Source organism: Myxine glutinosa, chromosome 13, assembly GCF_964187855.1.
Source record: "Myxine glutinosa chromosome 13, kmMyxGlut1.1, whole genome shotgun sequence".
Taxonomy (NCBI): domain Eukaryota; kingdom Metazoa; phylum Chordata; class Myxini; order Myxiniformes; family Myxinidae; genus Myxine; species Myxine glutinosa.
Window position 1 is genome coordinate 47,561,004 of NC_136273.1, and position 17,542 is coordinate 47,578,545.

Below are 17,542 nucleotides of genomic sequence, written 5' to 3' on the forward strand. Positions count from 1 at the left end.
ACCGAGTTGAGACTGGGGATGGGAAATATAACCACTGAGTTGATACTGGGGATTCAGGAGGGGGTCGTCATCAAGTTAAGGCTTTAACTTTGTTGACATGACCTATCTATCGTAATTGTCTGTGAACCATTGGAGTTATGATGAGCACATTTCCAGAAACGGTGCACTTAATCGTTGCATGAAGGAATTTTGGTGACCCTGCATGTTCCAACCACACGACCTCTCTCTCTTGACATCACTTGCCATACCTCGATGTACCAGTCGAGCAACATTGAGTAATGCTGCGGAACAGGAGGTTGGAATTTTGGCCAGAGTACCAGTGCACAATGGTCCTTTCATTGTTTTCCAAATATAAAATTCTGATGCAAAAATATCCTGGAAACAGTTGAACTTGCCCTTTTCTGAGGGACACCAAACCCACACTAGACATTTTTCCTGAATCATTACTGTGCTAGCTCCGAATGCTCTGAGCTAACACAATAATGCAAAAATAAAGACCTCTGATTGACCATCTTCATCTCTTTAGCGCCCTGCTTTAGGGCAGCTCCAAATCTGCTGAAGCAGTCTCGTGACAAGGATTACACTGATGTGATTCTCCTTCGCCTATCCAGAAAACAGGAAATTTGCCAATGTCGGCACACAATGGCCTACTCTTTGCAAAAGGCACCATAGTCCACCACCAGCAACTGGTAGACGGTTACCTAATTTTGACGTCCCATCTCGCAGACGGGGTACTCAATGGTTGACCGCCAGCGTCTAGACCGCCCTATATGACCAGGGTAGCGGTCTAGTCGGTTGTCTAAATGTTTCGAAGGCGAGTGCACTACCACTGAGCTCTCCTGCCAGCCCTAGATAGAGATAAATGTCTTGAGCGCTCTTCCTTTGGGATACTCCCTATACCTATGCCGTCCCTTTATTGAATGTTCGGTTTGCTGCTGCTTTGCAAGATGTCTCCAAACAAGGTCCAATTGCAGATAGCTCTTTTATTTATTTTTATTGTCCTTGACATTTTGTCATGGTTTCAATGTTTAGTCCAATTCACTCCCACGACTGGCAAACATTTTCTTTCATTGACTGTCAAGTTTCAAGGGATGTGCTTACAATGATGACGTCGCCTTAGAATTAGATTTGTTTGAATTTTTTTTTTTCCATTTGGCGAATGCATATCTTCATTCGTCAATGACGGAATCAAGGTGTGAATGCCATTGTGCTACTGACCTGACTTTATGTGATTTAAACCCCCCACACAAAACCCTGATCTGGTCCCCTTTCCCCTACCTTTTTCTTTCAGGGTCGTGATTACTGCTCGGATGATGATGAAGTGACGTAGCTTTTCTTCGTGCATTCTTGGGCATTGATTTCTTCCTCCTCTATGTCTGTATAGCATTTGTAAATAACTGTGGTCTGTCGCACACACGTGCTGCAGGAAGCATCACTTGAGGAATACAAACCGATTCGACAAAAAGGTGTGCAGGTGAGCGTGTTGAGGCACGCTCACCTTAAGAATGAAATATTAGGATTTTTTTTTTTTTTTTTTTAAATGCCAGTTATTAAAGTGGGCATTTGCATGTGAATGGGTTATGTACTGATGTACACCCTGAACAACACGGTACTGTTTCATTTTCGTTGTTGTCGTTTAGCGTACCGGTAGTGTTACGTTTTCGATCAGATGCTGTGAATTTGCTTTTTTCCTAATTAGAGAATCTTCGTAACTTCCTGAAAGCATCTGCTTCCCTGAATTCTGAATGCAGATTCAGAGGCTCTGGATTTAAAGGCTCAGTATTCCGCTCCCATTCCCATTTATTTTGATCTTCCATGAAGTGAAGTCTGTGAAGGGAGATGTAGCCCTCTGCACTCACCTGCGAGCCATTCGCGTCTGAATAAGAGCCATTTTGAATAGTAATGACCGAACGGTCGAAGAAGGTGGTGTGGCGTGTTGCTAAAATCGTAACATCATCATTTCAGTTCCAATATTGCATGCCTCGTAATTGTATGTACGGTTCGCAACAACCTCCATTGTGATGCCACACGGACACTCACTGGTCTTTGTTTTTATCCTAAAGAATGTTGTTGTAATTTATACCATATTTTTTAAACTGTATTTTATTTTTCAATGGTACTCTCCCCACCCTTCACTCCCTCCTCCTCCTTGATTTTTTATTTTATTATTATTATTATTATTATTATTATTATTATTAGTAGTGGTAGTAAGTTTCTCCCTCTGCCAAAATATTGATGTCTTCCCTTCACCCCTCGGCATTCCCAGTACGAGAGCCGGAAAGACACCTGTCGTGCACCTGTTTTGATTCCTTTCCCGCACCTCGGATGTGGTGATGTGACATTCCGTGGAGCTCCGAGTGGGTTGCGCAAATAATTTATTTTTCAACACCTGCCTCGACATAATCATGCATGATAGCTGAAGCCGCTGCATTCACTCAACGTGGTTCGTGCACTTCGTGCACTTACGCTACGTTACACGTGCTTATTTGTAAGTTTTTGGAAGAAAATAATAAAAGTCATGGATCGAATGCCTCTTGTTTGTTTTAAATGATGTAACACCTTTTCTGTCCTCCTTGGGTCGCCTGTCCTCCATCTTGCATCGCGTTTGATCTGAATACCTGTTCGCATCTCCATCTCAACTCCTGGCTCGCATTGCAAGGCCCTGAGGTTTAAAACCATATACAATGTTTGTTCATTGCATATTCATGTAAAAGAACACTATCGATGTATTTGTGGTGTGCTTGTTAAATGTACAAGCTCCCCCATAAGCCTTCATTACAAGACAAATAAAAACACCCTTCAGGCAGATGGGAGTTGGAGCACACCATGTATGATCTCGATTGGTCCAGCACTTGAGGTAGATGGGCGTTGGAGCACACCATGCATGATCTCAATTGGTCCAGCACGTGAGGCAGATGGGTGTTGGAGCACACCATGCATGATCTTAATTGGTCCAGCACTTGAGGTAGATGGGAGTTGGAGCACACCATGCATAATCTCAATTGGTCGAGCACGTGAGGCAGATGGGAGTTGGAGCACACCATGCATGATCTCAATTGGTCCAGCACGTGAGGCAGATGGGTGTTGGAGCACACATTGCATGATCTGAATTGGTCCAGCACGTGAGGCAGATGGGAGTTGGAGCACACCATGCATGATCTCAATTGGTCCAGCACTTGAGGTAAATGGGCGTTGGAGCACACCATGCATGATCTCAATTGGTCCAGCACGTGAGGCAGATGGGAGTTGGAGCACACCATGCATGATCTCAATTGGTCCAGCACGTGAGGCAGATGGGAGTTCGAGCACACCATGCATGATCTCAATTGGTCCAGCACGTGAGGCAGATGGGAGTTGGAGCACACCATGCATGATCTCAATTGGTCCAGCACTTGAGGTAGATGGGAGTCCGAGCACACCATGCATGATCTCAATTGGTCCAGCACTTGAGGTAGATAGGAGTCCGAGCACACCATGCATGATCTCAATTGGTCCAGCACGTGAGGCAGATGGGAGTTTGAGCACACCATGCATGATCTCAATTGGTCCAGCACTTGAGGCAGATGGGAGTTTGAGCACACCATGCATGATCTCAATTGGTCCAGCACATGATGCAGATGGGAGTTTGAGCACACCATGTATGATCTCATTTGGTCCAGCACGTGAGGCAGATGGGAGTTTGAGCACACCATGTATGATCTCAATTGGTCCAGCACGTGAGGCAGATGGGAGTTTGAACACATTATCCATGATCTTGGCTTGGTTGAGCACTTGAAGATGAGAGTTGGAATACACCATGCATGATTTTCGTTTAATCCACCACTTAGGCAGATGGGAGGTTAAGCAAGCCATGTGTGGTCCAACCTTTGATCAAATGGGAGTTGGATCAGACTGTACCTTATCTCACCTTCGGCCAGCCCTTGAGGCAGATGGGAATTGGAACATACCGTGTATGATCTCAGCTTGGTCCATTTAAGCTTTTTGGGGATTGAAAGTGTCAAAACCCTTTTGAGTGAGGACATTAACTTGGAATTGGTGTTAAAATTTTCAAATCCCAGTGCAATGAGATGGATTCCAATGTGACCAAGAGGGATATCATGTTCCCTCGCCATTTTGTTTTTCAGCTGAAACTTTTGAACGAAGCTTCATTTGCTTTTGGTTGGTGCTTTACAGGCAGCAGCACATGGATTTGAGTCAACCACAACCTGTGGATCCACGTGAAAGGTTAGTGCTCTTCTGAATCCTGCAAAACTGGGAATATACAGAAAATTTGACTTCAATTCTCACATATGGCAAAACAGGAAAATGCCAGTTTATTTCCCAAGTTCTGGAATTATGATGGGAGTTAAATCTCCTTTTCCGTTATTTCCTTGTTTTCTCAAGAAATGTGATTTAATTCGCCATATTTGTGCAATCTTTTTTGAGCCAAACAAGTCAAACATCTTTAACACAACCTGTACACTTGCGTAGAGGAGAAGGTCGCTTTGTATTCATTGCCAACCTTTATAGTTGGGTACAACCGGGCACATGAGGCATAAACACTGCAGTCTTGTAAGTTCAGCTCAATTTGGTACAAATTGAGGAAGAAAGAGAATAATAGGACCAGAAAAGGAAAATATTGATCGAGGAAGCTGAGTTGAGCCACTGGGTCGAATGGCTAAAAGCCTTGGTGCAGTGTTGGTTCGATTCCCCCATGGCTGCTAGGCAGTAATGCTCCACCAACTGTCTGGCATGGGTTCTTAGCCACAGAAACGATCAAAAGTCAGGGTGTAAATATGGGTGTAAAAATCAGCCTTCACCTTCCACCTGTTCGTTTATTGTCAGGTGATGACCGCTCAGGTTTTTCTCCTTTCATGAAACATGTTTCTGCAGGATGTGATCACGTGGCCCAATTCCCTCTGATTCTGCTGCAGGGCTCAGTGGTGACACCGACTGTTACCCCCACTCCACCCGCCTCCTCCTCCTCTCTGAGCCTCCTTTCTTCTCTCTCTTTCTCGGAAGGCATTTAGAGCCTGCGTAGTCCTGCATGAAGACCACTTAGTGTTCAACATGTCATGTGCCTTACCCTCGGTGGTTGTTTAATCGAGATATGAGTGGGGGGTAATGCGAGACGTTGGGGGAAATGAGGGTTGGAGGAGCATATTTACAAAATAATTGGAATTATACAGTAGTGTCCCAAATTAGTCATTGATGAAAAAGAGTGCACTTCATTTCTCAAGTAGACACGTCATTAACAAGCCTCACAAACTTTAATAACGCCCATGACAGGCAATCGTTCTCTCTCCTTTGTGAATAAAGGGTAATATCATTTGATGCGTTTTCACAGTCTGTCGGGCCCTGAGTGGCAGACTGTCTGGCACACACACATGCACACCATCAATGGAATAGTGTTGGACTAGCTGAGTGTGTGAAATGCTCAACAGACCATCGGATTCACATTGTAAACAAACATAAACGCAACAAACCTGAAAAAATATCCCAAACTCAACTTGCAAAGAATAAAAAAAAAAAAACAGATGCAAATAGAAGATGCCGCGCAGGAAAATAAAACGGCAACAAATACAGCCCCAACAATTGCATAAAAGACAAAATAAACATATAAAAAGAAATATCAAGAAATATACACCAACAACTGGGAGAATGACAAAAGAGGAGGAAAATACAAAAAAAGAATTGGACAGAGTGGGGATAGACAAAGAAGGCTCATTGGAATGGCTAAGAAGAGGTCAGCTCAACTGGGACGGCGAACGAATCATAATAAATGCCCGAGATCAAGGACACTACACCAATGGATTTAAAAAGATTGTGGGACAGATTCCCTAGTGTAGAATTTGCAAGACAAAAACAGAAAGTACGAGTCACCTGCGAGTCACCTGGATGCAAAAAACTATCAGAACAACTTTACACACAACGGCAAAACAAAGCATGCAAAATGATTCGTTGGCATATCTGCAAAATTTTAACATCCCAGAACCAGAAAACTCATGGAAACACGAACCAAGGGCAATCATTGAAAATGAGATCGTCATGCTCATGTACGACCTGATGATTTAATCGAGCGTGAACGTAGAAAACAAAGCATTGCGTCCGGACATTTTACTCAGGAACAAAAAAGAAAAGACAGCAATGCTGATTGAGATATCAGTACCCAATAATTTTGGCCTAAACAACGCAGAAATCAAGAAAATGACCAAACACCAGGACCTCAAAAATGAGGTCAAGAGATCTTGGAAGCTGAACAGCATCGAAATTGTTCCAGTGATAATGGGAGCAACAGGAATGATGAAGAAGAACCTCACTGAGATTTAAAAAACCATCCCTGGGAATATTACCACAAATGAACGACAACTGGAGACAATCCGGGGTTCGGTGACGATCCTGAAAAGATGACAATCCCTTGGAACAAAACTCTGAAAAGTTGAACAGCTTGGTCCATGAACCGTGATCCTTTAACGAAGCGGAGATAGATGTCCTGGGTCCTGGGAGGACTCCGATCCACCTCCTGAAACCCACAAATGGAAACAACAACCAACAACACACACACACACACACTGACACACACAGACATAAACACACAATGACACACAAACACACACAGACACAAACACACACACACACACACACACACACACACACACACACACACAAACACTGACACAGACACACACAGAGACACACAATAACACACACACACACACAGAGACACACACACGCACGTGCGCACGCGCAGAATTACTGCTGAGTTCCACCAATTTGCTCTCAAATTGTAGTTTTCATTTGAATTGGCGTTGGCTCGTATATAAAGCAAGCAAGTATATAAAGATGCATCAATGGAAGTGGTCGGTGGGGTCAAACAGCATGGTGACCTCAATGGCCATTCAACTGGTTTAACGAGCATACTATATCCGGGATGGTGGGTTGGGGTAAAAGGAAAAGCATTAAAAATAAACCCATAATTATAGGGATGGAAGGAGTGGCGGGAGAAGGAAAGGGAGAGGGACATTTCGGGGGCATACTGTAAGGGGGGCACGAGTTAAAATTCCGCCATTTTGTACGCGAAATAAATAGATGGAGCATTATTTAAGCTGGTGATGTTTTTCTTTTGGTCGGGTGGAGATAAAGATAGATTGCGTATATCAGTAGCTCCCATTTACAAGAGAACGGAATGAAATAAGGATTTCAAAAGGTTCTGTTGATTCCACCAGGAGACACGTGTTTTTGACTCACATTCAGCGCAGCAGGAACTGGCACATACTCTTTGTCCATTGTGGATGCAAGAGCAGTTTGAGAGTTGAAAAGGTCAGCGGGCACAGCCGTGCCTCCAGCCAATGATGTTACTCACAGTCACACGTGTGCTGCATAGGAGAGAAGAAGAAGAAGATATAAAAAATACTGTGAGGGAGTAATTGGTTACTCGAGGCTTCGACATACTAAACCCCCTCTTACCTGGTCATGGCGTCCTCACTGGGAGATCGACCGGTGAATATCTGTCACCCGAGTCCTCCCACCCTCGTTCCCCCACCATAGTCCCCCACCCTTGTTCCCCCACACGTACTCCCCCCCCCACCCTAGTTCCCCCACCATACCCCCCCCACCATTGTTCTCCCACACATAGTCCCCCCACCATAGTATCCCCCCCCCACCTAGTCCCCCACCCTAGCCCCTCACCTCCTAGTCCCCCACCATAATTCCCCCACCATAGTCCCCTCACCCTAGCCCTTCACCCTCGTCCCCCCACCATAGTCCCCCACCCTAGGTCCCCCACCATAGTCCCACCCCCTAGTCCCCCCACCATAGTCCCCCACCCTAGTGCCCCCCACCATAGTCCCACCCCCCTAGTCCCCCCACCTTAGCCCCTCACTCCCTAGTCCCCCCACCCTAGTCTCCCCACACCTAGTCCCCCCACCATAGTACCACGCCCCTAGTCCCCCCACCCTAGTCCTCCACCCCTAGTCCCCCCACACCTAGTCCCCCCACCCTAGTCCCCCCCGCTCCTAGTCCCCCACCCCCTAATCCCCCCACCCTAGTTCCCCCACCACAGTTCCCACACCCTAGCCCTTCATCCTAGTCCCCCCACCATAGTCCCCCACCCTAGTTCTCCCACCATAGTCCCTCACCCCTAGTCCCCCCACCATAGTCCCCCACCCTAGTTCCCCCAGCATAGTCCCCCCCACCCTAGCCATTCACCCTCACCCCCCACCCTAGTCCCACCCCCCTAGTCCCCCCCACCATAGTCCCCCACCATAGTTCCCCCACCATAGTCCCACCCCCCAGTCCCCCCACCGTAGCCCGTCACCCCCTAATCGCCCCCCACCCTAGTCCTCCACCCCTAGTCCCCCCACCCTAGCCCTTCACACTAGTCCCCCCACCATAGTCCCCCACCCTAGTTCCCCCACCCCAGTCCCACCCCCTAGTCCCCCCCACCATAGTCCCCCACCCTAGTTGCCCCACCATAGTCCCCCCACCCTAGCCCTTCACCCTAGTCCCTCCACCATAGTCCCCCACCCTAATTCCCCCACCCTAGCCCCCTCACCCCCTAGTCCCCCACCCCTAGTCCCCCCACCATAGTCCCCCACCGTAGTTCCCCCACCATAGTGCCCCACCATAGTCCCCCCACCCTAGCCCTTCACCCTAGTCCCCCCACCATAGTTCTCCACCATAATTCCCCCACCATAGTCCCCCACCCTTGTTTCCCCACCCTAGCCCCATCACCCCCTAGTCCCCCACCGCTAGTCCCCCCACCATAGTCCCCCCACCCTAGCCCTTCACCCTCGTCCCCCCACCATAGTCCCCCACCCTAGTTCCCCCACCATAGTCCCACCCCCTAGTCCCCCCACCATAGTCCCCCACCCTAGTGCCCCCCACCATAGTCCCACCCCCCTAGTCCCCCCACCATAGTACCACGTCCCTAGTCCCCCCACCCTAGTCCTCCACCTCTAGTCCCCCCACACCTAGTCCCCCCACCCTAGTCCCCCCCGCTCCTAGTCCCCCACCCCCTAGTCCCCCCACCCTAGTTCCCCCACCATAGTTCCCTCACCCTAGCCCTTCATCCTAGTCCTCCCACCATAGTCCCCCACCCTAGTTCTCCCACCATAGTCCCTCCCCCCTAGTCCCCCACCCTAGTTCCCCCAGCATAGTCCCCCCCCACCCTAGCCATTCACCCTCGCCCCCCACCCTAGTCCCACCCCCCTAGTCCCCCCCACCATAGTCCCCCACCATAGTTCCCCCACCATAGTCCCACCCCCACAGGCCCCCCACCTTAGCCCGTCACCCCCTAATCGCCCCCCACCCTAGTCCTCCACCCCTAGTCCCCCCACCCTAACCCTTCACACTAGTCCCCCCACCCTAGCCCTTCACACTAGTCCCCCCACCATAGTCCCCCACCCTAGTTCCCCCACCCCAGTCCCACCCCCTAGTCCCCCCCACCATAGTCCCCCACCCTAGTTCCCCCACCATAGTGCCCCACCATAGTCCCCCCACCCTAGCCCTTCACCCTAGTCCCTCCACCATAGTCCCCCACCCTAATTCCCCCACCCTAGCCCCTCACCCCCTAGTCCCCCACCCCTAGTCCCCCCACCATAGTCCCCCACCGTAGTTCCCCCACCATAGTGCCCCACCATAGTCCCCCCACCCTAGCCCTTCACCCTAGTCCCCCCACCATAGTTCTCCACCATAATTCCCCCACCATAGTCCCCCACCCTTGTTTCCCCACCCTAGCCCCATCACCCCCTAGTCCCCCACCCCTAGTCCCCCCACCATAGTCCCCCCGCCCTAGCCCTTCACCCTAGTCCCTCCACCATAGTCCCCCACCCTAATTCCCCCACCCTTGTTCCCCCACCCTAGCCCCCTCACCCCCTAGTCCCCCACCCCTAGTCCCCCCACCATAGTCCCCCACCGTAGTTCCCCCACCATAGTGCCCCACCATAGTCCCCCCACCCTAGCCCTTCACCCTAGTCCCTCCACCATAGTCCCCCACCCTAATTCCCCCACCCTTGTTCCCCCACCATAGTCCCCCCACCCTAGCCCTTCACCCTAGTCCCTCCACCATAGTCCCCCACCCTAATTCCCCCACCCTTGTTCCCCCACCCTAGCCCCCTCACCCCCTAGTCCCCCCACCATAGTCCCCCACCGTAGTTCCCCCACCATAGTGCCCCACCATAGTCCCCCCACCCTAGCCCCATCACCCCCTAGTCCCCCCACCATAGCCCCCCCCCCCGCCCCCCACCCTCAATGAGGTCATGCAACCCGAGATCACGAGAGATGAGAGATAACGAGTGATCACCGATGGTGGTTCATAATCTTCCGAGATGGGATCGATTTGGGGTATCACTTTGCCGACAAAACAAATCACCTTGTGAGTGGTGATAAGCACGGCGTAAAGGGAATGCTCAATCTCGAGTAAAGAATGTATTGTCACGTGATGAATCGATTTTTTTTTTTAAACCTTTTTCCGAAGATGTTTAACTAGCCAGGACTATTAGAAAATTAGGGGGTGATGGGTGAGGTTAGTATTAGTAGAAAAGCAGCTCGGTTAAGTGGAATAATAACTACGTTTAATGTATACAAATGCAACAATAATCACAATGCATTTTTAACTCAACTGGACTATGTCCAGCTAAGTTTTTGTCGACACCCAGTGTCCGTCGTCCGTGGTCCGTCTGTCTGTCTGTCTGTCTGTCTGTCGTCTGTAAACAATTCGACGTCTACGCTCTAAAAGTCACAAATATTGATTAAATTTGTTGAAACTTGTTACGCAGCATCTTTAAGACATAAACTAGTTTGGGATTGCATTTGGGTGTTGCACGCCCAAAAATGGGTGCGGCAGGGCGGCCATATTGAAAAACCTATTTTTGTCATATATTTTTAGCACATATAAACTATATAGTTTGTGGTTCTGTTATGCATATTTTAACCATATTGATATAGACCAGTTGAGTTCAGGTTCCCTGGAACCTCTAGTTTTTACAATTCCTCATGTTAAAATATATCGGTATTGTCTAGCAAATCCACACTATAATTTATTATACAATGACAAAACACCCCTCATGAGTAAATGGACCAACCCGTGCGCACGGGCAGAACGGTGCAGTTTTTAAATGAGAACACCTGTCGCAAGAATAAAACGAAACGACGCCATCGGTGCTGAAAAGCGAAACATAGCTCAACTAGAAGGGCATTCCATGGAGAGCATACCTGTGCTAGACGAACACTTTACGTTTTGTACCCACTGATAGGCCAGATCTGGATTCAGACCTGACCCAAAATCTAATCGGCTTCTTCTCGTCATCTACCCAACTCATCCACCACGTTTTGTGATAATCCGTCTCCAACTTTTTGAGATATCATAATATATAATTATATATTTATATATTGGGAGCCGAAAGCAAACAAACAATGCGGAAACGGTGAATACTAAACCATGGAACCAATAAATTCCACATTCCTGTGCCACCTGTAGTCGAACATCAAGCATGGACAGCAGGTTCGTGAAGGACTTGCACAAAAAACGTACCCATTCTTGGGAAAATGCCAGGGGCATAGAAAAGGTTCCTATATATGGTATGTGCCATTTGGCAAAGTATAGAAAGGAAGGGACATTCAAAAAAATATCCCGTGTACATGCCGGACTACCCTTGTGTTCTTAGGAGGAACCAGGTAATGCTCCAGAAAAGTTCATTTAAAAAGGTGCCAATTTGATTCATACACCTGCATGAAGAAGTAAATGTATTTTCAATGCAGATACAATCTCTTGGTTTCAAAGGGACCTCTTCGTGGTTCTTCATTTTTCTGTAAAATATTAAAATGCCAAACATAATATTACTTTTCTATTCCATTGCAGAACTAGTACTAGTAGACCGTGGGCCGAGCGCCCGTTTTGTTTAGTTTCGTGACCCACCTCGTGTATCTACCTGTATTTATAATATGCTGTGTGAAAATATTACAGAAATCATATCTGAAACTCGTCAAGCACAAAACCTGCACATTTTTTTAAATTATGGAAAAAACACGAAATTGTGACAATTTTTTAATAAACATTGCCCAATCACAGCACATTTGACATACATCACCACGTTCATCAACCAATCACGCGTGTCGTTTCAGGCGAGCTGTAAACTCACTAGCTGTCATGGCGGCGTACATGTCGTCTGATGCTAGTGCTGCCGAAGATTCTGAAGACAGTTCTTCGGGGTTCTGTTGTATGCATGTCATCAACACCCACAGCAAAGTAATTTCATTTAGTGAGAAAAGCGTTAAGAAATTTCAGGAATGTGCTGCTAAGTGGATTGAACTGGAAGGAAGCCCCGAAAGTAAGGTCGCTGTCAAGGCGCGACAAGTACAACAACACAGCCAGCACAGGCTGGGCCTCGGTACCGGCGTGGGGATTGCAGCTGCCGATGCCGCGGCCAGTGCTGATGAATGTGAGACATCTGGAAGGTACACATGATCTCCTTTCTACCGTTAAACGAATTGACACAATGGTCAAAATCAACACTCGGCGATTACTATACTAAAGAATCTAACTGTCATTTTCAGACCTGTTTTCATGACGACTAGTAATCTGGTTGTAAAATGTTATTATTAGTTTGTTTTTTACTGTGAGGACTGAAGATTGTGTGAATGTGACTCTGTGTGACTGATGTGAGTGTGACACCTTTACTACTGTAGTCTGTACTCGTATTGTATTACTTAGTTATTGTTCGTAATAGTACTAGACCCTACTAGTACTAGCTTAGCTACGAGTGAGGCTTTTGACGCGGACGTTCTACGTCTTAAGTTCAGTAACCAGTAATGTATTCGTAGGGACTAGTCTAGGGTCTTCTGCTCTAAATTCTGCTATCCTTCAATCATATTAAAAATGACCCAGTTGACCATGCATGACATGTGTCCATGATCTAACTGAATAGTGGCTTCTTCAATACATTGACTTGTTGCTTTTTTGTCTCTCTCTCTCTCTCTCTCTCTCTCTCTCTCTCTCCTCTCTCTCTCTCTCTCTCTCTCTCTCTCTCGCTCTCGCTCTCTCTCGCTCTCTCGCTCTCTCCCGCTTTCCTTGGTCATTGACATTGTGACTGAGTATGACCCCTCTATCTAAAATTCTTAGGACAGTTACTCTTGCTGAGGACAATGAATTAACATACGTGGGGGCCTGGGCCCTGTTGCATAAAAACTTGTGTTTAAACGCAATTCAAAAAATTAAACGCTAGTCAGAAATGCCTCCATAAGAGTCCATGTGATTGGCCGAAATATGACATGCGTTTAACTTTTTATGCAACAGGGCCCTGGATGGGATTCTTTTATATTTGTCATCTTTGTCATTCTTTGTCATCTGTACATGTGTGTGCCATCTTGAATTTACATATAAAAATATATACAGGTGTAATTCAGTATGATTCTCAACATGAATGTGCTCATAAGAAACCTGCATGTTCATTTTACACGCTCTTTTCAAAAAAAAAAAAAAAATGTAAAAAATGTAATCTGCACTCTTGCTTATTTTCCATACTAACTACTAAATAAGATAAAGTGATGAGTGTATATCATTGCCTTATTTTGTTTTCATTATATGGAAAGAAGTAACTACTCCTGTGCAAATCCTATGTTCTCCCTTATCAGGAGGCAGCATTGTACTCCAGGTTATCATGCCGAGTGCTATCGTCATTTTTGTAACATAACAACGATCAATCGAGCAATCGCCAGATACAGGAGGAAGAAAGGTAATGCCAATCGAAAGCTGGTAATATTAAATCTTGTTCAACATTTTATTTTTGTTTAGGCATAAAAGAGCAAATAATGATAAATAATTGAATGCGTTATTTGTAAAAGTAATCTGACAGTTTCAACTTAATAATTGTAATGCATGCAATGCAAATGTCATTCATTTCATTAAACATGTTCGTAGAGGTTGAGTTCAGGATCGCATTCCAGTGTGCTTTTACCCTTGTATTGAACATGATTATTACAATATCTATCTCAAGCAGTGGAGTGAAATTTTCAAACTTATTAATAAGACTTAAACATTGTTTGGGACACAATAAAGGCCACCAGTATTCATTTGTGACCATTAGAATATTTATTTAGTCATTTTATCAGATTTATGTAATTAGACATATAATTCTGGGTAGTATACAGGGTTTTTTTTTCATTTCACAGAAGCTGACAAGACCCAAGCAGGCTCGGATGATTCCCCTCATGATGAACCACCTGACCCAGCCCCCAAGAGACTGCTTCGGTCCAACATACATGTTAGTGATGGTCAACAGACAGAAGCTCGGCAGCTGGATCGAAAGCATGTCCTCCCAGTGCAATGCATCATCTGCAAAAGCACACAGTACATCAAAGAACAACGCACTGGTAAAAGAAAAGTAGAGAAATTAGTTCAATGTGAGACCAAACAAGGTGGGCAGTTAGTAACTGCTGCCATTATTAAGCAAGATGAAGCATTATTACTGCACTGTAGGGACAAGGATCTTGTAGCTCTTGAAGCTAGATATCATAAATCATGCTATCTTAGATATATTAAGGTTCTTGCTAAGTCTATAGAAATAAGCAAGCAAGAATATCAGCAACAAATGTATGAGAAGTCATATATCAGTTTCTGCAAAAAAGTCATTGAGGAGCGAATCATCCGAGGCAAGGAGATCTTGAGACTTTCCAAACTATATCAGCTGTTCATCAAGGAGGTACGAGAATTAGAGAACACTGATGCTTCATCTTACAAGACGGGCCGCTTGAAGGCAAGATTGAAAAGATCACATCCTGTTTTGTGTTTTGGCAGACCATCAAGACAAATAGAGAGTGACATTGTGTTTGTCGAATCCCTTTGTGTTGAAGAGGTGGTTGAAGATGTTGTTAAAGATCTGTCCAGTGGAGATAGTGAGTGTTGTGAAATTGTGGATGAAAACCAACCAGGAGGGTCGACCTCTCATCACCTTAGAGATATGTTTCATGCAGCCCAAATCCTGCAAGAGAGCATCAATAATGCACCAAACCCTATCGAATGGCCTCCCACTGCTGCCGATACCACATTGGAGAAGGCAAAGGAGATAGTTCCCACAGAACTTTACAACTTTCTCGCATGGATGACAGGAGCAAGCAGTGAGCCCAGAGAATCTGGTGTAGTTCATGTTCCTGATGAACTGCATCATCGTCTGCTGTCAGTTGCCCAGGATATGATGTATCTCAAAGCAAAAGGAAGAATACTTCTACCTAAACACACATCCCTCGCCATCCCTCGCCAAATGGACATGGATGGAAAGTTGTAGATGATGAATTAGACATCAACTGGGGTGATCTGCCTCCAGCACCGAGCAGCTTGCTTGAACTGACATATTGTTCATGCAAGAAAACGAACTGTGAGAAGCCATCTGGTACAGGCAAAGGAAGATGTTCTTGTCGACATCATGGTGTGTCATGTACAGATCTTTGCAAGTGTGTCAACTGCAGAAACTCTATTACTACGAAAGAGTTTGATTCTGATGAAGAAGAATCAGATGAGGAGTAGATGCTTCAGGACACAGTGACCATGTCATAAGTATGTGTGACGCCACATTGTTCAGTGTTGTAAATGAATAGTGTTGAAAATGTAAAAATTGGTTTTGCAAGATAAGGGCGATATTTGTACTCATCCTTAGATGTGTATTACTTTAGGATATCATCATTAGTACAGGTTCCACTTTTCCTATGCAGGAATGCAGAGTAAATGTATTGCAACAAGATTATAATTTTTGTGAATACATTTTTTACATTATATTTCTTTTTTATTTGCAAGAGTGGACTGTTATCATGTTGGCATATTCTATACAAATCTCTTAGGAGGGTCGATTGCCAAAACTGTACATGTATTGTTATAAAGAGTTTGATTCCTATCAAGAAGACTCGGATGAGGAGTAGATTCATTACTTTATTTACACGTGTGTGTGTGTGTGTGTGTGTGTGTGTGTGTGTGTGTGTGTGTGTGTGTGTGTGTGTGTGTGTGTGTGTGTGTGTGTGTGTGTGTGTGTGAGAGAGAGAGAGGGAGTGGCCCCATATCAATCACCCACAGCCATGTAGTATCCCTATGAATACAAAGACATCAGAATTTCAAGAGTAATACACAGCTGTATCAGAATGGGCACAAGATGGCGCTATATGTTTTGCTAATTAGCATAACTAAATTAATGTGCAACTTTTTGCACTGACGAGTTGTGAATTCTTTCTCAGTGATTTTTTATCTAAATCTTTGCAAAATTTCAGGTAGATACCAGAGGTGGGCCACGAAAGTCAAAAACTAGACAGATTTTGGAGGCTTGGCCCACTGTCTATGTGTGTGACAAGGAAGAATCGATTACATTTTGGTGAAGATCTGGATCCGGATCTGGCTAGTAGAATTTTTAAAGTGATTTTTCACCATTGGGAGATAGGGCCAAAAACGATACAAAGCAGGATATCTCAAAAAGTTGTGAACGGATGATTTTGATTAAATGTGATTCTGTATTGTGATTTTCTGGTCTACTTTTCTGGTCTACTCTAGGATACAAAACGTAAACTGTTCACCTGGCAGAGGTATGTTCTCTACCAAATGCCGTTCTAGTTTATCATCAGTGTTCATCATATACATATCACGTTTGTTCAATATGTCTGCAATGACAATACTTGCAAGTTTATGTAATGTGCAATTACGGTCCAAAAGGGATTGGTAAAATAGTCTGCACGGCACATGTGTACAATTCTTTCATCCAATCCAATTGTTGCCTATAATGTGTACACACATCGCGCTTGTCCAACGCTTGTCCCGAAGAACACATCACACCCAACATATCTGCAATTGAATGGTACACAACACATGCAAACTTTAAAAAAAATTTAACAAATTAGATTTCACACACATGCACATTATCTTATGTGTTTTCGTTTTCAAGGTACAGTACACAGAAAACTTTACGTACGGATGGGTTTTAACCTGTATATGTAGGCTGCCCCTTTATATGAACCTTTCTAGAGCAATACTGATGTGTAGATATATATTGTTGCGGATCCCGGATTCGTCGACGTACTGAGGGGGGTTTAAGCCCTGCTCCCCCTCGAACTCCGGGTCCACGAGGCCGCCAACCACAACTACTGTACTCGTCGTGGACGGGTTGCTAGGCAACTCCAACCGCCGAGCCCGCAGCTACACGTGGAAGGGTTAACGGTCACCACCCGAATATCTTCAGACACACGCAGCTGTGAGAACGGGGACTGAACCCCGCACGAGTCACGCTGATCCTGGACGCCCGAGCGGTTGTGCGTCGCGTAACTCGTGCCGTTAACACTATCGAACCCGATTGAGCGGTTTCAATTCGGGGCGATGCTAGGTCAATATGGGAAAGGACGATGACGGCCAGGTTGGAAACCAAACACAGTATTTATTCACAGTATTTACAAAACATGGACAAAGCGAAGAATCTTAATGGCCTTACCTATTTTCCCAGAAGAATCCCAGACAAGGGCCCTCATTCGTTCGGGGAAGGGGGGAAGAGGGTAATGCACACGAAGTGCGGCCGCTTCGTGCAGCTCACCCGGATGG

At 45.9% G+C, this 17,542-nt stretch overlaps 2 protein-coding genes across 2 annotated transcripts in view; both read left to right on the forward strand.

The window, feature by feature from the left end:
- C13H1orf21 (chromosome 13 C1orf21 homolog) overlaps positions 1-2,528 on the forward strand; it is a 38,813-nt gene extending 36,285 nt beyond the window's left edge. Inside the window, exon 6 of the mRNA XM_068134383.2 lies at positions 1,292-2,528. Coding sequence (XP_067990484.1) covers positions 1,292-1,330 — 39 coding nt within the window. The 3' untranslated portion in view covers positions 1,331-2,528. The remainder of the gene's footprint in view (positions 1-1,291) is intronic.
- Positions 2,529-4,132: 1,604 nt separating this feature from the next.
- LOC137438357 (uncharacterized) lies at positions 4,133-16,475 on the forward strand. The gene is made up of 4 exons (XM_068133474.2): positions 4,133-4,224; positions 12,103-12,435; positions 13,612-13,712; positions 14,149-16,475. The coding sequence occupies exons 1-4, from the start codon at positions 4,184-4,186 to the stop codon at positions 15,258-15,260; spliced, it is 1,587 nt and encodes a 528-aa protein (XP_067989575.2). The 5' UTR covers positions 4,133-4,183; the 3' UTR covers positions 15,261-16,475.
- Positions 16,476-17,542: the final 1,067 nt, after the last annotated feature.